General features: G+C 37.2%; 2 protein-coding genes across 19 annotated transcripts in view; one reads left to right on the forward strand and one right to left on the reverse strand.

The window, feature by feature from the left end:
• The window catches only part of eya1 (EYA transcriptional coactivator and phosphatase 1), a 272,169-nt gene that overhangs the window by 99,910 nt on the left and 150,386 nt on the right, over window positions 1-21,873 (forward strand). For 6 of the 18 annotated variants that reach the window (XM_087308133.1, XM_087308138.1, XM_087308135.1 and 3 more), the window contains one exon: window positions 10,220-10,345. The exons of the other annotated variants lie outside the window; for them this stretch is intronic. In XM_087308133.1, coding sequence (XP_087164259.1) covers window positions 10,328-10,345 — 18 coding nt within the window. In that variant the 5' untranslated portion in view covers window positions 10,220-10,327. The remainder of the gene's footprint in view (window positions 1-10,219; window positions 10,346-21,873) is intronic. 18 annotated transcript variants of the gene reach the window in all.
• Window positions 15,798-20,409, reverse strand: LOC147837990 (uncharacterized). Its single transcript, XM_087310224.1, has 2 exons — window positions 18,910-20,409; window positions 15,798-15,950 (listed from the first exon to the last, which is right to left on the reverse strand). Exons 1-2 carry the CDS (start codon window positions 20,126-20,128, stop codon window positions 15,934-15,936), a joined length of 1,236 nt encoding a protein of 411 aa, XP_087166350.1. The 5' UTR covers window positions 20,129-20,409; the 3' UTR covers window positions 15,798-15,933.

Consider the following 21,873-nt stretch of genomic DNA (forward strand, 5'->3'; position numbering starts at 1 on the left):
TTGCTTAAAGTGGCGATGACAAAACTACATTGAGCACTTTTGATATTGCTAAACTGTTAAGTATGAATGACAATATAGTTATAGTTAGAGCTATTTTTTGTAGCTATTGTTCTTGGTAAAAAAAAGACCTAAATTAAGCCAATTATTTTTTTCAATTGGTTTCAGTGAGAGTCTTGGGCTAAAAATGGCAGCATTTATATTACATTGTGTGATTTGTGTAAAACATCAAACTCATATCAATTAAGTATTTGAATTAGCAGACATCCAATCACAATGGGAGAGGGGTGGGGCAAATACCATACTGACCAACCAGCACAGCACAGAAATGGAAAAAAAAAATTGGATGAGAAATTATTGTTGCTCTACACTGTGGCAAACTTGTTGGTCACAAATAAATAGTAAAATCAGTTGCTAGGAACCATGAACCACAACCAAACCACAAATATTCCATAGCTAATTATACAAAACCAGAAATAGTTTCATTTGGAAAAAAAATTAAGAAAAAAGCAAACTTTAATCACTGTAAAACACGAGTTTCTGCCTTAAGTTAAATCAAATTAATTTAAGAATTTACATTAAACTGCCTTAAAACATTAAAAAAATCCTGTACAATATAGTGTAATTATTTTACCCCTTTTTTAGGACTTAAGATAAGTTTTTTTTTTTGTCCCCAGAATTTGCAGCAAAGTTTCAGATCAAAACATTTACTTCTACTATTCAGAATATTGGAATTTTCTGCTTTGAACACAAAGAAGCTGCTTTGTTGCCTGTGCCTTTAATGCTCGTTCCCCCCGCCCACTGTTCCCACATACCTGTCAGAGTCTGCCACATTTTCTGCCTCGGCTGCATCAGATAAACAGCACAGTGACAGACATAAAGGAAGCAGATCTCACGTAACATTTGTGAGAAATACTACAGTAAGAACTGTCCCAATGGTTATTTGACATTTTTGTTGTTTTAATTCAAGCCTTTCTGCAACGATGAGTCACATACAAGGTTGTTACAAAGGTCACACACACACACACACACACACACAAACAAATATTGCGCGTTTAATTTTGCACTGTTTTTGAAAAGCAAATGTGACAGGATACAGGGTAATATCCATGCTGTATGGATATCCGTTATGTTAATGTGCATAATAAACCTGATTTAACGTCCACAAACTGGGATTTTATGCGCATCTCTCAATGTTAAGCATGTTAAGGCAACTTTTAAAAATGTATTAATTTATTATTTTATGTAACAAAATTAGCTGGCAGCAAAGAAATAACAATGAACGTCATGCTAATAAATCACCCCTATTAAAACTTGCGTGAATGACAATCATTGGCAAAGCGGTTTAAACAACCCTGAAGGAGGGAAAAAAAAGAAAACCGAGAAAAGCAGGCTGCCTTGAGTTAAGGCCACTTAAGTTTCCACCTTAATAAATAATTCACTACTCCACTGTCATGAGTTGCAGTGGGTTGAAATCCCTAATGACAGCTTTTTATAACCTATGACTCAGCTGGCCATTATGATCCTGACATCTCAACACAGACCACATCCCTCCAGCCCCATCGCTGTTCTCTGCCTCCTCATTCTTGAGTGCATCGATGAATTAGCTGAGCTTCTGCTGGCTTTATGAACTGAGTGTTACAAACACTTTTTGGCCTTTAATGCAGTGAATGATTAAGATGGATGCACACAGGTTTTGAACGCACTGGCTGGGGTTTCAGCTTCATATGTGCTCTGAAACCTGGGGTTTTTTTACAAAGCGATTTAACTATAGTAACTCACTTGTTTTAATCTGCAAGGAAAGCCAAAGGCACAGGTTTTAAGCCAATGAACTCTCTGATTGACACAGATATGTCATCTTGAGTAACATAAAACTGGTGCATTCTTTATTGCAGTAGCCTATAAATGGTAACGTTTTACATATTATATATTTTAAACCCATTTTATAGGACATAATGTACATTCATTCATTCATTTTCCTTTGTCTTAGTCTCTGATTTATTAGAGGTTGCCACAGCAGATTGAACCGCCAACTATTCCAGCATATGTTTTACACAGTGGATGCATTTCCAACTGCGAAACAATATTGGGTAACACTCAAACTCTCATTCACACACACTCATACACTGAAGAAATGTCAACTGGCCTTCTTGCTGTGAGGCGACAGTGCTAACCACTGAGCCACCATGCCTCCCATTTGCATGCTAAAAATACATAGGGTACACATACAGTACAAGTAGAAAGTAAAACATTTATGTATTGACTGTTATGTATTTGCAGTGATCCTGTTTTTGTTAGACCAATGCAATATCACACAATTTGTAACTTTTTGACTATGTGGCTAATTCTTATTATTTGTATGATCTCATTCGCACATTTTGGTATAATTTGATCATCTCCAATGAGAGTTAGGGGTAGGATTTGTTTGGGAGCCTGCAAAAAAAAAGTTTTCATATGAATGAAATCATATGAATCATACGAATTAGCTACTTTTCTGACAATATGTAAAATAGCTAAATTTTATCGTAACACATTATTGTGACTGTAATCCATTCCATTTTTAAAAAAGCCAAAAAAGGGGAAAAATGTGTGTATACATACAGTTGAATTCAGGATTATTAGCCCCCCCCCCAAAATCATCAGCCCCCTGTAAATTTGTTTCCCAATTTTTGATTTTTGAATTTTAGTTTAAGTACCAATTCTCAGTGTTAACTAGTGGCTTGTTACCTGGAATTGTTACTAATGCTATTTATTAGTACTGATAAAATCCTTTTTTTTTCTGATCTTATTCTCTAATCCTTCCCAATATCTAAAGCTAACTACTACAGTACATTAATAGTTATTAATAAACAGTAAATTAGGAGTTTATTGAGCTAAAAATCATATTATTTTTTTAGTAAAAAAACTTAAAATAAAGTGGGACCATATTATATTATTGTTTATTTAATTTAATAACAACGAAAAAAAAGTATAATAATGGTAGTACAGTATGATGGAGGCATGCAACTATGATTTACATTCAAAACACCAGAAACAAGCAGCATGGTACCACATCCCAGCTGGGCCAGTTGGCATTTCTGTAAGTTTGCATGTTCTCCCTGTGTTCATGTGGGTTTCCTTTGGGTGCTACAGTTTACAGTCCAAAGACAAGTGCTAAGTGAATTAGATAAACATGATTGGCATAGTGTATGAATGTGTGTGTGAATGCGAGAGTGTATGGGTGTTTCCCAGTACTGGAAACGCATCCTCTGCGTAAAACATATGCTGAAAGAGTTGGTGTTTCATTTTGCTGTGGCGACCCCTGAAAAATAAGAGAATAAGCCAAAAGAAAATAAATGAATGACACCAGAAATGAAAAACAAAAGTAAGTGAAGTACAAAGTACACAAGAGAAACTGAATTTTTATGACAGCAAAAAATCAAACTTGTAATATGTTTTTTTTATTTAATAAATTTGCCAGTTTTCAATAACAGAAATATCAACATATGTTTTTCAGTAGTCTTAAGGTCATGCTTATTCAGAAATACTGATAAAATATATCCACAATAATTTCAATCTTTAAAAAATGTAAATAAATTAGTGAATTAAAAGTTTAATATTCTGTCTATTAAATTGACTGTGAGTATGTTCTGTATTCGAGCATGAACATGAAAATAGCTCTAATATTGTCATTCTGTCCAAACTTTATGTGACTTTATTTAGAGGAAATAATTTTACAAATGATTTATGAAATATTTTAGGAAATAATGTCAGAAATACAGACAGTTTTGTTCTCCTTAGTAAAGCTAATGAGAGCTGAAGCTAAATAATATCATTAACAGCTGTTGTCAATATTTTCTCTTTTTCTATTTTAATTTTCATTCATTTATTTATTATTTATGATTTATTTAAAATTTTTCCATTTTACAAACATATCAAACAACCCTTACAGAAATAGTAATAGAAATTTTTTTTTAAATATAAATACAAATTTTTGCCATGAAACTCTTTCACTCCAACAGTGTCTAATTTAATTTTAATAAAACTGAGCATAAATAATGAATTAGATTAAATATAGTCCAGTTTGTGATGCGGTAACCTGATTAATGGTGCATCGCTTTTTGTAAGCGAGTGTTAAATGTTAAGTTTTTGTACCCTTTCTGAACGCAGAGCAGTAATTGACTATAAAAAGAACAAATAACTTCCAGCTTTATTGAGTCATTCCCACGAGTTAACCTGAGGACATAAATCTTGTACTGGTGATTAAGGAGAGATTGCAGTAAAAAACACAGCTTTTTCACACACATATTGATTTAGGTTTTTTTTTGACATTATATAGTTTAAAGTATAGTTTACAGTAAAATAAAATAAAAATGAAATACACTTTTAGTTTGTCAGAATTTAGCTATTTGTTTTAAACCTTTTAATTACAATACATATATTTCACATCTTACATGATTTGTCTGTTTTACAGTATACAGCATTTCATAAATATATATATATATATATATATATATATATATATATATATATATATACATATATATATATATATATATATATATATATATATATATATATATATACATATATATATATGTATATATATATATATATATATATATATATATATATATATATATATATATATATATATATATATATATATATACATATATATATATACATATATATATATATATACATATATATATATGTATATATATATATATATATATATATATATATATATATGTATATATATATATATATATATATATATATATATATATTTATGAAATGCTGTATACTGTAAAACAGACAAATCATGTGTATATATATATACACATGTACAAAATATTTGATATATTAATTAAAAATTAAATCAAAATAAAAATAGGAATATGTTCACACATAATTTGCTTGATACAGTATGCAGCATTTCATTTTAATATAAAAAGAAATGAATACATACCTAAAAATGTTTTTTTTTTTTTTCTTTCTGGCTGTTCACACAGTATTTTCTGAATTATGAAGTGATAAAACAAGATTACCAAAAGTTTTCTTAGTCAAAAACCCATGTGTTATAATAAAATAATAAACATGGTAAGTATAGAAAGTAACTTTCCCAAACACTGCTTAATAGTTATAAAAATATGCGGGTGTTAATAATGTGAGAATATAAATGAATGTCAGTGCTAACAATCAGTTATCCTATTTGCACAACAAAATATTGGAACTTATTTTGGTGCAGTGTTTGAAAAGCTTTTGTTTGTTTTTCTTAACAATATCTGGCAACATTCCATCACTGACACGTAAATACACTATCCAAGATGAATGTGTGTTATTTTATTTAGTATTTTAGTTATTTAGCTTGGGTTTTTCTTTTAGTTATTCAATGGTAATTTAACTAACCATTTATTAGTGAGTAGTTTGATAACTCAGCTTGTTATTTAATTGTTTGTTTTTTGTATTTACCTATATTTATAACCATTGCATTTGTAGCCTTTATTATTGCACAATTCTTAACAACCCCCAGACCTCTGTAATTTTTAAACCCACGGCCATGAGAGCAAAAGTGGAGTCATTTACTGTACGGTTTGCAGGTGTGGCTTCCTGCCGAGCCAGAGACCACCGCAGGAACTGACCAAAACATTCACTAGCACAACACTTTTGGGAGACGTCAACATTGAAAGCAATCACTGCTACCGGGCCTCACTTCTGATTTTATCCAGTTCGTAATTATCTTGAATTATGTAAAATGAGAGATTGATGGCTATTTTTTTAACGTTTTATTGTTGACCTTTTTACGTCACCGCAGGCCCCCTTCCCTCGCAGCTAACTATTAATTATGAAATACTGTAGGTCTCGGCTGTTTCGTTTTACAGGCTCTTCCTGTTAGAGTTAGTGTGAAGGGCTGCTGTTTTTTAAATAGGTGTGTAAAGTCAGTGTGGATATAAAGACCCTGGTCACCAATCTCATGGCTGTTATGTCATGTGGGGGCTTTAAGAAAGCAACAGTAATGCTGTTTACTTGCACTTTTTGCAATGTCAGAAATTGTGCAGTTTTTTCTGATGATGGCAGATGTGTTTGCATTAGTTGAAATGTGGCATTTGTTTCCTTTCATAACTGTGGAATGTTTGTTAATTATTTGTTGATTACTTAGAGGAGGCCCACACAGAATCTGCAGAAATGTTCGCAGATTTTATATATATTTTTTGTCTATTTATTTAATTATTTTTTGGAAATATATATTCATTCTGAAAACATCCCCCTATATACTTTTCTGGAGATCACGAGTTATGTAGCCTGAAGTACATATGGCTGCATTTTATCTTTGAAATGAAAGTGGCGGGGTAGTATGAAGCTGTTTCTTTTTCATGCTTACAAGCTGACCACTTACCTTTGTATGAAGGGCTTTTTCACTGTTATCAGTTTGTCTAGTAGCTTGCCATGTACATTGATGAACTTGATAGCAGAGAGGAGTTGACCACGACGAAAGGGTTCGAGTCCAGAGAAGAACGGTTGTAGAAAGCGGGTAAGACAAAAAAAGAAGCCAAAAAAATTTAAATATACTAGTAAATAGGGTGAGAATATGGTAAAATCTGAAAACATGGTAAAAATCAGGCTAGGTCTTTTTTTATTATTATTATTTTTTAAAACACTGGCGGTTGGGCTTAGGGAAGGTGATGGGGTGGGTCAGTCAATTGATCGGTCAGTCAGTCATTCAGTCAGTCATTGAGTCAACAGCAGCCTCTGGTGGATTTATGTGAGAACAGCAGGTGCGAATTACACGCAAAAAAGTTTGAGATGGGAAAAATCATACACAGTGGCCTCTAGTGGATTTGCGAAAACAAAAACTGTGAAAAAAACAAACAAAAAAAAAACCTTCCTCCTGGGACATTTTTAACTTCAGAAATGTATGTAGTAGAACGTTTTCAAAATGTGCCTGGGTTGATATATTTATTTATTTTTTTTATTTATTTATATATATTTGTTCTTATATATTTCACTAATATTATATGATTTATTTTAAAATTCAGTTTGTAAAGTAATATTTAGAAAACACACCCTCTCATCTCTCTGACACTTGCACCAGCTTGCACATTTGCACTATAGAGACTTTCTTAATAACTGTCACGGTCGGGTGAGGCGAAAAAGGAGCGAGGACTCAATTGCAGATAATTAAGGATTTATTATAGAATACAAATAAAACAAAAAGGCAAAAACAAAGTACCCCGAGGGGTAAAACATGAATAAAAGGCAAACACAAACTTGATAGGGCTGGCAGGACAAAGCAGGACTGGAAACAACAAGACAGAGAAATATTGACGACGAACTGGCACAGGACGGCAGACATGAGGGGATTATATGGAGGAATAAATTAACACACAAACAGATGAACATAATTAACTAATAATGGGTTAACAAGGAGGGTGAGACTAGACAATAGACGGGAGAGCGCATGACACAGAGAGACAACAAAAGCCATGCGCTCACATAAAACGAGACTAGAACACGCAGCCAATGAGAGCTCATTAACTGCATTTCCATGACTACACAAGCACGCGGTGCATGTAAACATACACCACGTGCTAAACAACACCAACAGAAGACTGAACGCAAGACACGAGTACACGATGAATGAAAGCACTCACCGTGCACTCACACACACAGCGTGCATGTTTCATCCCAGCGTCGACCAAAACCGAAACCAACTGGACTGAGACGCTGGGAATGAAACGCCACGCTGCAGACAGACGAAAACACAAACACGAGTACAAGAGCGTGCACATCCGAGGCACACAGAGCCCACACGGCCACATCAAGCGGGAGCGCACACACCCTGCGCACACCCACGATGGCGCACGTGCACACAAAGACACACAATGCAAAAACAGGACAAGACAGGGCCAGTGTCCAGATTCTGCCACCAAAACAAGAATTCACAAGACTAAAGTGGCAGAACCCTGACAATAACTCCTTGTCTTTGGAAACATAGGTGCATTTCAAATTGTACTTTACACAGGTGAGTGGGCTTGACAAACCACCTGTAGAAACATTCTTTTCTCTTTATGCTCCTGACACTTGAAATTGAACCTGAAATTCCAAGGACTCAATATGGAAAACGATGTTTACTATAAATGCATGTCAAATGTCAATATGATTTAATAGCTTCAACAACCGTGACAATCTCTTAAAAAGAACAACTCACAAAGTAAAACTTTGAATGATTTTGGATTATTACCTGATAAGCCTGAAGGTTAAAAACTAAACAAAATAGCAACAGAAAACATTGGAACAATTTTTGACAACTTCATATAGCCTACGTTCGTTGGAAAAATGCTCTTTTTGTAGCGAATTTAATTTGGTATAATTAAATATCTTTATTTTAATGTATTTTTTGTTGGTACAAATACATTTTAGGTGAAGAGACGCGCATATACTTTTTTTATATAATAAGGGATTTATTAATTAAAATCAAGTAAGCCTATTATAATAAATAAACAATAGTCTGTCTGAAATCTTTCTTTATTTTGTAAATTTGATTTATGAATTACAGTATAGCAATACTACTTGGTATCACGATATTTCAACTGGTATAGAATCGTGACATGAATTAATGGTATCGCGACAACCCTACTACAGTATACAGTATTCACTTATTTCACACAATGTTCTTTTGTGCCCAAATAAATCCCTTATACGGTGGTTTTCTGTCTATTATTTTACAATTAGAAAGAAGAAGTGGTATGTAAAATTACTAAAATTGTTGTTAGACTAAATCTAAAAGTTGCTATAAACCTTCAGTACATGTGTTCATAGGACTACTTCTTAACAAACAAGGAGAGGGAGAAAATCACAAGACATTGTCTCAGAAAAATTCCAGAAATTTAATTTTGTATAATATTTCCATTGAATTCAAAACATACAGTATACTCAGGATATGTGTGGCTTTACTTTTCTGCATTGCTCCAGGACTAATTTCATAAATTTGTTTATAAAATAATAAAATGTTTAGTGTGGTGCATTTTCTTTTACATTACATAAGCATCTATAACTTTATTGTTTTGAGCATTATGAACTCTAGATTATGGATAATAAAGCCCAAAGTGTCTTCTTTCCAAAGATGCCTGAACTGTGAATGTAGACTAGAATGTAGACTGTTTTAGTTTGAGAAGGTCATTTTTGAGAAACTGCTTATAGTGATGAGGAAAAAAAGGACACAGATAAAGTCTCAGAAAACTTTTTACAGAAATCTTATTTTGCATGTTATAATCATCATAATTGAAATATAAACTCACAAGCACTTGGCTTTCAAGGCATATATTTTTAGGTCATTACATTAATGTTTTCCTTTGTTTGGATACGGGAAAACAAATATTGAACACAGTGCATTTTTGTTTTTCTCATTACTTCATAATGTATAACTTTTTATATTTTTTTTTGCATGAAGTAAACTGTAGAACAATAATAGGACTCAAAGTGCCCTCTGTCAAATAATACCTAATTTATGTTTGTAGCTCACTGGGGAAAAGAACTGTTACTTTTTAAAGTAAGGTAGATGTAAATCCCCTAAAGTGAGTGCTGGCTAACAACGTGACGCAAAATGTGAAAATTACTGTTACGCTGGTCTGAAAACAGCAATAAATCGTGGCAAATACATCTTGTGCCTTATTGTGCCGGGTGTATGATAGAACCCAAAAGGCATTACAAAAATCCTTAAATGTAGTTAAATTCAAGGTAGTAAAACATCTGCTAAACCCCTAAAGCTGAACTGCATTAATAAAAGACAGACACAATTTACAAAAATGATACAGATATATATAAAATTAAATTAAAATAAGTATTTTTTTTTATTTAATAAAATAATTAACAATGTAGTAATTAATATTTCAGCTATAAGAGCATATTTTTTTTCAAATTGTCTAAGTTGACAACATTATCAAAAAAATTACCAAAATACACTGTATACGTAATTGTCACAGTGTATGCAATTAACATCACATGAGAGGGGTACTCAAAAAGTGGAACTTAAATAATCATGTATTAATTAACTAAATGTGATGTCAGATAACTGAAGTAATGGCAGGAAACAGAAGTAAATCTAATCTAAATGCAATATGAACAAAAACAAAGTCTATAAATGTGACAATAATAGCATACAGATTAAAGGAAATACAGATTTTATGCTATTAGCACATAATAGCATAGAATGTTAACAAAGCTTTTCTTTAAACAGTAGAAAAAATCATCAGATTCGGTGTGGGCCTTGCTGATGAGCGTGTCAGAAACACACAACCCCCTCTGCTGGCCCCGGGGCCCCTGATGAAGCTGTCGGCTCGTGCAGATGAATATATCGCCAGAGGTAAAGCGTGGATTGTTTCCCTGTATGTCACAGGCTTATCGGCTTCTTGTTTAGGTCACATCGTTTGCTATCCTGCTGAGACCTCTGGAATAACTTACGCAGCCCTGATCCCTACTGTCAGCACCTCTCTCAAAGTGTGAAGTGATTTCACCAAGGACTCTCTCGGCTGGAAACGGCTGTGTTTCTCTTTACATTTAGTCTTTAAAACGGGAGCTTGCCCAAAATAATAAATGTCGTTTCCATCTAGCAAGTCGCCTAGAACATTTTCAGACAAACAAATGTGGGTACATTGAAGTCAGCACCAGGTTGAAGGTGAATTATAGAGCGTGTTACTTTACTGTTAACACTCACAGATGTAAAGCTGTGGATTTGAAGTGTTGCACTGCTTTCATTTCAGATTTCATTTTAGAAAACTCTGTGTGAGCTGCCTAAAGTTACTCTTAATTGAGTTTTTTGAGTATGTGTATCATGGATATGTGCAGGTTAGAGTCTATAGTTGAAGTCAGAATTATTAGCCCTCCTAGGAAATTCAAGTCTTAAAATTAAAAAAAAAAAAAAAATATATATATATATATATATATATATATATATATATATATATATATATATATATATATATATATATATATATATTTTTTTTTTTTTTTTTTTCAAAGGCTATTTAACATAGAGATTATTTATTGGTTTAATGACTAATTTCTTACAGCTAATATACTTGATCACAATTATGGCTGCATTTACACTGCACATCTTAATGGTCAATTCCGATTTTGTGACTGTATCTGATTTTTTTTTTTTTTTTTTTTTTTTGGATGGCCCGCTTTAATAATCTTTTAAAAGTGACCCTTATCTGATTGTCTGCATTTACACGGCTCACGGCAAAAGTGGAATGACCAGAAAAAAAGAGTGGGCGCTGACTAACAGCTGATAATAAAGGACCGATCTTTTCTCCATTCCTGTAATTAATGTGTTCGCAGAGTTTCTTTTTCTTTAATACTTTTTGAAAAGTTGTTTTACTATAGCTCAAGACAGAAAAGTTATTTGGGCATCTTCTTTTAATCTATGCCTTTTTGACCAGTAGCATATTAATGTAATGTCCATGGTGTGATTTATGCACGTGATGTATGCAGTAGTTTTATATTAGTTTATATTGGTTACGTTGCGGATATGGCGCTCTCTCTCTCTCTCTCTCTCTCTCTCTCTCTCTCTCTCTCTCTCTCTCTTGTTAATCATGTTTAAATACTTGTACTACATAACAATACAAAAGCTTTGTTAGTCCTTTTGTATGAGATTTAAGGTTTAGGACTCTGCTAAAGTCTGTGAAAACATGAAAACTTGAGATTTGATGTAATTCGCTACGGTTTTTAATGGTGCACAACTCACATTGAACATCCGATCTATCTGCTTACACTGCAGACATGCGGACACAGATCCGATTCATATCAGATACATTTCCACACATGAACAAGGCCTGAATCTGATTTGAGTAAATTGGAATCTATGTGATTTTTTTCTGCTTACACGTACATGGGCCAAATCTGATTTGTGCCACATGGGAGAAAAATAATTGGAATTGATTTACTTGAGCCATGCAGTGTAAATGCAGCCTATGACAGTACCTAATATTTTTACTGGCTACAGTGCTCAGGATAATTGAGTACACCCCATTTTGAAAATGAATATTTGTATCCATTTCTTAGTAAATATAGGCAATGTATTTTGTGCATTTAAACAAAACAGATTTATTAAACAGATATATTTATTAAAAGAATATTTTAGTCATTGTGCATCTTCAGAAATATATATATATATATATTACAACCAAAAAAAAAAATCAACTACATTTTTACATTTTTTTGCTGCTCTTGATTTTTCCTTTTTTTTTAATTGTATTTTATATTGTTCTATAACATATACATTTGGGTGTAGTTTTTGGACCGTTATTGCAACTTATTTTGTTAGATAAGCTCCAGATTTGGCTTCAGTACTGACTAATCTAATGTAAATGCACAAAAATAATGTTATAATATATAATATTGCATTAAAAGGTAGATTTGAGTGTACTTATACATGCTGAGCACTGTATTTTGCAAGATACTAGAATTAAGTTTAAAGTGCAATTTGAAGGCTTAACTGGGTTATTAGGTCAACAGCAAGTTAGGTTAATTAAGCAAGTTATTGGACAAGATAGATTGATTAAAAAAATAAATAAAATCATTGTCCATAAAAAAAAATAGAAATTAAAAAAAAAAACAGTTTTTAAGCCAACAAACCAACCCATAGAAAAAAAAAAAAAAAAAAAAATATATATATATATATATATATATATATATATATATATATATATATATATATATATATATATATATATATATATGAAATACCATAAAATTGTCAATGCTTTATATATATATATATATATATATATATATATATATATATATATATATATGTATATATATATATATATATATATATATATATATATATATATATATATATATATATATATATATATATATATATATATATATATATTTATGCGGTATGGTGGCTCAGGGGTTAACACTATCATCTCACAGCAAGAAGGTCGCTGGTTCGAGTCCCAGCTGGGTCAGTTAGGATTTCTGAGTGGAGATTGCTTTTCCTCCCTATGTTCATGTGGGTTTCGTGTAGTCCAAAGACATGTGCTATATGTGAATTGTACTATATTGTACTAAATTGGCCGTAGTGAATGAGAGTGTGTAAATGTGAGTGTGTATGGGTGTTTCCTAATACTGGGTTGCAGCTGGAAGGGCATTCGCTGTGTAAAACTTATGCTGGAATAGGCAATTTTAAAAAACAAAAATAAAATGATAAAATGCTGTATTTGATTTTCATGGGATGCATAAGTATTTTATTTATTTAGATTTGTAATCAAATTTGTGTGAGTAGTACATTGTATTGCAGTAGTGGTTGAAAGTTCTTACTGAATTCTGACTGAAACCTACTGGTTGCTTCGTTCTTGACATGAATTGCTTTTCCCAATGAAACATAATCATTTATTGTTATTATTTGCTGCATTTTTCTATGTATATCAAAGGTTTCTTTATTTATCATTACTTTTTAGATATTTTCTTAGCACAGCTGTTTGTTGGGACCATGTCTTGTCAATCTGTCCTAAAAAAGTCTTATGTCAGATTCTATGTATTCCTGCACAGCTGGATGTTGGACTCATGAAAAATAATTGTGTGCACTGGCCAAAACTGATTAGCTGAAGTCACACCGAAGCAACACCCAACAGAGGATTCCACTTGGTCTTAAAACCTTTTTCAATGGGTTATTTTCACTATTTATGATGGAATAGCAGTCAATATAGGAAACATGAGCTCATGTACGAGACAAATTGTCAGTAAGGGGTGGGTTTTTCAAAGCACCCAACCCCCCCCTGGCTATTTCCATACTAGTGTATGTAGTTTTTTTTTTTTTTTTTTTTTTTCTGTCAAAAAACAGAATAACTTGTTACAATAGGATCTGTAGTGCTGAAATTTTGGATGATATAGTGACTTTAAATTAGTGCACAGAACATCTTGCGTAAGTCCAGCATCTTAACAGTGTACATTTGTGCTTTTGCTAGTGCTTAAATTGGGTGAATCCTTATTCCTGCTGCACCCTGACATTGACTGACATGTCGAGAGCGGGTTCATCTCTTATGTAACTCCTCTAACCACGCTCACAAACTTAGAGTGGCTGTTGCTGCCTGCTTACTCACAAATCAGGAGCAAAGGCAACAGTTCAGAAGTTCACTTTTTGGAAGCCAGCCGGGACTGCTTAAGGGTGATGACGTTTTCCAGGAACAGGTGGTCCAAGTGACATAATTTTGGCCTAGAGTTGAAACCCTGTGATATTACAAGGCCGTAATCTTGCCAGAAATCAATTCAAATGAATACTCTGATATCCGAGCTATTTGCTAAAGTGTGCTTTTAGCAAGAGGATAAAACCGCAAATAACTCTGAAAGTTGCGCTTCCTCTGTTTAAGACCCATCTCGGTCTTGAAAAAAAATGCTTTGGCTGAGAAAACTATTTATGATCATACACTGTTAACTACTGGCACATACACTTTGGACTGGAATGCCATTCAGAATGCAGAAAATATATTTAGTTCTCACCAACAGACTGCAAAAGGCACCAGTGGGTCTAGCTCAACACGAGAACAGTTATTTTTACCACAGTATGGACTTTCAATTATGGTAATGTGTTTTCTAGCTCCTTTAAGAACACTTGGAGCAATTAATGTTCCTCCATTTTCTGAAATATGACAAATGAAACATTTTCTGACAGATGCGCACACTAAAAGAGTTAAATGACACATTTAGTTAAAGGATATTACAATTTGTCAAATTTGAATTGAATTAGCAGGGTTTTTTGTGCAATCTTATGTGGGGTGAAAATTAGAAAGTTTAGCTAAATAGGGTTTGTCAGATAATAATAAACAAATATCAATTTATCAGTGCGTGATTACCGTTATTTTTTCCCAGTCATTTTACATTTTATACTTTCAGCAAAATGTAAGTCATGAATTTTATACACCGTTTAAAATAAGGTTTCATTAGTTAATGTTTTTACTAACAGTAACTATATATGAACAATACTTCTATAGCATTCATTATTACTTGTTCAACATTTAAAACATTTATTAACACATTTTTAACTTTCAAAATTCATTGATGCAACGTGAGTTACCATGAACAAACAATGAACAACTGTATTTGCATTAAGTAATATTACCTAACATGAATAAATATATACTGTGATAAATGTATTGTTCATTGTTTGTTTATGTAGTAAATACATTAACATTAACTAATTCAACCTTATTGAAGTGTTAAAAATGTATTAATTATTAAAACTAAGATCATAAATATACTTGACCCTTCTTCTGAAACAAACATAAACAGCTTCTTCTGTATAAAATATTGAGACAGTGTGAAATTTCAGTTTTTCATTTTTAATAAATCTGCAAAATTGTCAACAACCTTGTGCTTTTCTGTTAATATGGGGTGCTGTGTGTACATTAATGAGAAAAGCAGAAAATGTTGCTACTTCACATACGTCACTTTAGAGCTAGTGTTTGAATGATTATGTAGCAAAATGTCTAGAGGTGATGACAAAACAGGTTATTTCGCAATCTAAACAACTACATTGTCGACAAAAAAAAAAAAAAACTCAAAAGTACATTATGTTGTCCAACGCTGCAATATCTGTCAAACTGTAGTGTCCCTTGCTTGTCTCTGTTTGCAGGTGGGGTAATACACAAGGGTGTAGGATTAAGAGGCTGGATGAATGCTGTTATTTGCAGAATATATCTTGGCTATATATATATATATATATATATATATATATATATATATATATATATATATATATATATATATATATTGTAGGCAGAGGGAAAACACAAACACAGTTAGATGATGTTACAAACAATGCCCCGGAGGGTGCTTTATTTACAAGTGTTACAGGGGTGAATGAGTGCTCTTCTTAAGGGTGCATGCTCAAGTGCTCCGGGGAGATGGTGAAGACTGGTGAGAGTTCTGTTGTTGGATCGGTCACGAGCTGGATTCGGCTGTGGGAGAGACAGAGAGAGACAAGCGTTAGCGCAGGGAGTCATGTGGAAATGAAGCTCAGTTTCCTCCTGTGTGGGGCTGGCTTTTATCTCTCCCTGGCTGATGAGGTCCAGCTGTGAGCGATCCGGTGATGATGAGTTTCCAGCTGGGGTGAATTTGTGACCAGGGCGACGTGGTATCAGCAGACTCGCTACATTCCCCCCCCCCTTAGTGTCGTCCTGGTCCTGGGTATTCTGCGAAGAAAGAGCAGTGTGTTGAGAGGGGGGGTAGAATGTTTTGACAGACCTGCCCATCCTGACCAGAGCCGTGAGAGTCCGTCTGCGTTTCCGTGGGAGGCCCCAGCTCGATGTTGGACGTCAAAGTTGAAATCCTGGAGCGACAGGAACCATCTGGTGACCCGAGCGTTGCTGTTCTTCGCTGTAGCCATCCATTGTAGTGGGGCGTGGTCGGTCACCAGAGTAAATTTCCTGCCAAGGAGATAGTACCTTAGCTCCAGAATTGCCCACTTGATCGCAAGGGCCTCCTTCTCCACCGTTGCGTAGCGGGTCTCTGCGGGGGTAAGCTTCCGACTCACGTACATAATGGGATGTTCTTCATCGCCGTGGACCTGGGAGAGGACCGCACCCAGGCCCAAGTCGGAAGCATCCGTCTGAAGAATGAAGGGGCAGCCGAAGTCAGGTGCGTGCAGTACCGGTGAGGATGTGAGGGCCGTCTTCAGGGCTCGGAACGCGTCGTCTGCTTCCTTGGTCCATCTTATCCTCTCCGGCTGCCCCTTTCTGGTCAGGTCTGTCAGAGGGCTGGCTATGGATGAGAAGTTAGGTATGAAACATCTATAGTAGCCCGCTAACCCCAGAAATGCACGTACCTGGGTCTTTGTGGTTGGTTGTGGAGTTTCTTGTAGTGCTTTGACCTTGTTTTGTTGTGGCTGTATGAGACCTCTTCCAATGTGGAACCCGAGGTATCTGGCTTCGGCTAGCCCCAGGTGGCATTTCTTGGGATTAGCTGTGAGCCCAGCCCGTCGAAGATCTAAGAGCACCCTCCGTAACCGGGATAGGTGTTCCTCCCATGACTCTGAGTGGACGATGAGGCCGTCCAGGTATGCTGCTGCATATGGCTGGTGGGGCCTCAGCAGGATGTCCATCATTCTTTGGAATGTGGCTGGGGCCCCGTGGAGCCCGAAGGGAAGAACCTGGTATTGCCAGTGCCCACCGGGTGTGGAGAAGGCGGTTTTCTCCTTGGCGTCTTCACTTAGTGGTAACTGCCAGTAGCCTTTGGTGAGGTCGATGGTGGAGATAAACCGGGCTCCACCCAGCCTATCCAGCAGCTCGTCCACCTGAGGCATGGGGTATCCGTCGAACTTTGAGATCTCGTTGAGTTTCCTGAAGTCGTTGCAGAAACGGAGGGTGCCATCGGGTTTGGGGACCATCACTATTGGGCTGGACCACGGGCTACGGGATGGTTCGATGATGCCTAACCTCCTCATCTTCTGGATCTCCTTGTCGATAGCCAGCCGGCGAGCCTGGGACTCGATAAGGCCTTTGCCGGACGATGGTGCCAGGTGGAGTGATGATGTTGTGCTGGATGATGGTGGTTCGGCCCGGTTTCTCCGAGAACACATCCTTGAACTGACCAACCAAGGCTTGCAGCTCCGCCTTCTGGTTTGGTGAGAGTTGACGAGGCAACGAGATGACCTGGAGCTGCAACCCACTTCTTCATGAGATTGATGTGGTATAGCTGTTCTTCCCGTCTTCGTCCCGGCTGACGGACTCGATAATTTACCGGCCCTACCCTTTCCACCACCGTGTATGGTCCTTTCCAGGACGCGAGGAACTTCGAGGTTGTGGTGGGTATGAGGATCATCACCTTGTCCCCTGGGTGGAACTCTCTGGGTTGGGCGGGCCGGTTATACAATCTCTGCTGGGCGCGCTGGGCTTCGGTCAGGTGTTGTTTGACGATGGGCATGACTTTCTCGATGCGTTCTCTCATGTCCCGTACGTGTTCGATCACCGACCGCTGGGGGGCTGGCTCCTGTTCCCAGGCTTGACGAGCCACATCCAATAGCCCTCGGGGTTGGTGGCCAAACAGCAGTTCGAAGGGGGTAAAGCCTGTGGAGGCCTGGGGGACTTCTCTGATTCCAAACAACACGTACGGGATCATGAGGTCCCAGTCGCGCCCGTCCTCTGCCACCACCCGTCGGAGCATCTGTTTCAGAGTCTTGTTAAACCTCTCAACAAGGCCGTCAGTCTGTGGATGGTATACTGAGGTTTTTATTTGTTTTACCTTGAGGAGGTGACAGAGGTCTGCCATCAACCGGACATGAAGGGGGTGCCCTGGTCGGTCAGTATCTCTGCTGGAATTCCCACTCGACTGCATAGAAGAAACAGCTCCTTCGGGATGGCCGATGACGTGGCTTTCCTCAGGGGCATCGCTTCAGGGTACCTGGTGGCATAATCGAGGATGACAAGGATGTGTTCATGTCCCCGGGCCGACTTCGGCAAAGGCCCTACCAAGTCCATACCAATGCGGGTGAAGGGCACATCAATGATGGGTAGTGGTATTAGAGAGCTGGGGGGTGGTCGTTGGGGAGACGTTCTCTGGCAGATGTCACATGCCTGGCAATACCTTTTTACTTCCCCGTCTAGCCCCGGCCAATGGAAACGATCGCGGATCCTTTTCACCGTGTTGGCCGCTCCCAGATGTCCAGCCATCGGGTGGGTATGTGCCAATTCTAAGACCGTCTCCCTCTTGGTCCTCGGAACGACCAGTAGTGTCTTCTTTTCCCCCCGCCTCTCTGCGACACAGTACAGCAGACCATTTTCCACAATAAAATGTGGGAGGGGGTGAGGGCTGGGAAGTCGCTCATTACCGTCAATGACCCTTACTTGCGGCCAGCAGTGTTTGAGCGTCTCATCTTCCCTTTGTGCTCAAAGTACAAATTAGCGGATATGGATGACTCACCCCCTCTGTCGCTCTCGGTGATCATCAGCGCTGGTTTGCGGTCCCGATGAGCCCGTGACTTGTTCTTCTTCTTTGAACGAGCCGATGGAGCGTGGTGGTGAGTCAGGAGTTCGTCGAACCCCGGCCAGTCTCTGCCCAGTATGAGGGGCACAGGAAGATCCGGAACAACCCCGACTTCGATGCGCCAGCTGCCTGGTTTCACCGCGATGGTCACTCTTCGGGCGGGTACGTGGCGGGTATCACCTTGCACACACGTGATTGGAATTCGCCCTTTGCTTTCATGGTGGTATTTTAAAGTCTTCGGGTGAACCAGAGTGATGGCGCTTCCTGTGTCTAACGTGGCCGTTTGTGTTTTTCCCTCTAACAGGACTTTATGGGTGGGAGCTTCGGGAGGGATGTTGCGGTGTACCGCGCACCCTGCTGTCCAGGCCGGGGTCGAGTGTGTCGTCGGCTCGGTGGGCATCGGCTCGTCCATCGGGCTGGGGACCGCTGGTCTGCCGCCTGGTCGTGCTGTACCCTCCACCGGTCGCCATGGTGCACTTACCCTCCGGGGTGGCAGAGCCGCTCTCTCCCCATTGTCTCTGGCAATGTGAGCTTCAGCCAGTTCGATCGCCTCCACCAGGGTGGCCAGTGACTCAGGATTTCGCATGCTGGTGAGTGTTCGCAAACGTCGGGGTAACGCTCGCATCATCTTCTCAATAATTACCTTCTCAGCGACCTGGACCGCCGAAGGATATCCTCCCAATAACCATAGCCTTCCCAGGCGAGAAAGTTGAGCTGCTTGAGTCCGCACTGGCTGTTTCTCATCATAAGACAACTGGGAAAACTGTTGTGCTGCGCTGATTGTGGAGAGTCCCATTCTGGCTAATATCTCCTTTTTTAACGCTTTGTAATCTTCATTTTTGGGTGTCTCTAGTGAAAAATATGCTCGTTGTGCTTCTCCTGTGAGAAACGGAGCCAACATTCTCGCCCAGTTTTCCTTCGGCCAGCCTTCTCTCTCGGCAATAACTTCAAAAGTATGTAAGTAAGCGTCAATATCATCCAGGTCGCTGAGTTTAGTGAGATGCTGATGCGCACTCACTTCGGGAGTCGGATGGTGTCTGGCCGCCTGGCGGAGCTGTTGTTCCAGTCGATCCTGTCTGGCTGTAAGTTGCTCAGAGATGGAATTTGGTTTACTGGAGATCTCCGCTAGGTGGAGCAGTACCTCTTCCAAAGACATGGCGACGGGATGTTGACAGCCGAGTAAGAGGAAGCGTGGGAGAGAGAGAGCGGATGCCTGTCTGTAACAAACACAAAGAAAAATTCAGCGGTTATTTCTTCTTACTGGTAAGTGTTTCTTCTGAATTTTTCCCTCTGCAATGCCCGCATTCTCCACCAGTTGTAGCGAGGCAGAGGGAAAACACAAACACAGTTAGATGATGTTACAAACAATGCCCCGGAGGGTGCTTTATTTACAAGTGTTACAGGGGTGAATGAGTGCTCTTCTTAAGGGTGCGTGCTGATGAGTTTCCAGCTGGGGTGAATTTGTGACCAGGGCGACGTGGTATCAGCAGACTCGCTACTATATATATATATATATATATATATATATATATATATATATATATATATATATATATATATATATATATTATTACAGCACGTTTTTACACAGCAGAATTTAGTTTTAGTGCAACCCATCTCTGGGAAACATCCACACACACTCAAACACTACAGACAATTTTAGCCTACCCAATTCACCTGTACCTGTATGTCTTTGGACTGTGGGGGAAACCAGAGCACCTGGAGGAAACCCACACGAACACAGGGAGAACATGCAAACTCCACACAGAAAAACCAACTGAGCCGAGGTAAATTGCAATTGCAATTGTAAATCTTCTTGTTGGTCCACTGCTTTAATTCTGACAGTGATGAGCTGTTTAAAAGTTGAAGCTATTTTAATTTGACATAGCATCTAAATATTATGTCCGACCTGCTTCAAATGGTGTAAGACGTGAACATATCATTTACACATTTCAATCAAGCGCTTGTGAAGCCTGGTGAGGTTCCTCATCTGGTTCCAGGTCAGATTTGAGTTTGTTGCCATTTGTCAGAAAATTTCATTTCTAAATATTTATACAAATAATTAAAAAAAGTAACATGCGAATTGTTTGTTTTGTATTTCTAACCAAAGGCTTTGTACTGAACTCTTCAATATGAATCATTGCACCTTTAATAATAAAACTAATGTTAATAAAATATAAATAAATTAAACGGTTTTAAGTTGCTAAGTGCTTTATTGCATATTCGTCTTATTCTTGTCTTTATTTCATATTTTCATCCCCTCTAATTTAGCTTTTAGTAAATTATCTGCATTTAAATTACGGAAAACAAACACGCAATCCTTGACCAGATTAAAGAACACCTGTAATGCTGTGTTTTCAGGTCTCCGTGACATTTTCTCTACCAAAGCTTAGTAAGTGCACTAGGTCAAACAGGGATAAAATGTGAACAATACACTGAATCACCTAAATGGCAGAAAGACTAGAGCGGTTATGTGTACCTAAGCAACTGAAATCCCTGTGTTTATATTGAGTCACACTCAAGCTGTTCTCAAACGTCATTCATTCTGTTCATTGGCTGTAGTAATTGCTGCTGACTTGCCATATCAGTATGTTTGGCTTCTGACTAAGACGTGACAGGAAAAAATTTAGACGAACTCAAAACATTTGAATGATTTTCAATAATTTTAAAACATTTTAGATCCACTGATCTGGACATGGACAATTGTTATTTTATTGAAGTCATTTTGTAACTTTTATTAATTAAAAAAAAAAACTGGCCTTTGGACAAATTCCATGAAAATGTAAAGTTTCCCATTCATATTAATGAGTGGTGGTCAACTCTTATATGGTTTATTCATTAGGACTTGAACACACCATGCAAATTGTTTCTGATAAAAGGGAATAGCTTATGAATTTGTGC

Source organism: Danio rerio, chromosome 24 (genome assembly GCF_052040795.2).
Source record: "Danio rerio strain M-AB ecotype USA chromosome 24, GRCz13ab, whole genome shotgun sequence".
In the NCBI taxonomy this organism is placed as follows: Eukaryota; Metazoa; Chordata; class Actinopteri; order Cypriniformes; family Danionidae; genus Danio; species Danio rerio.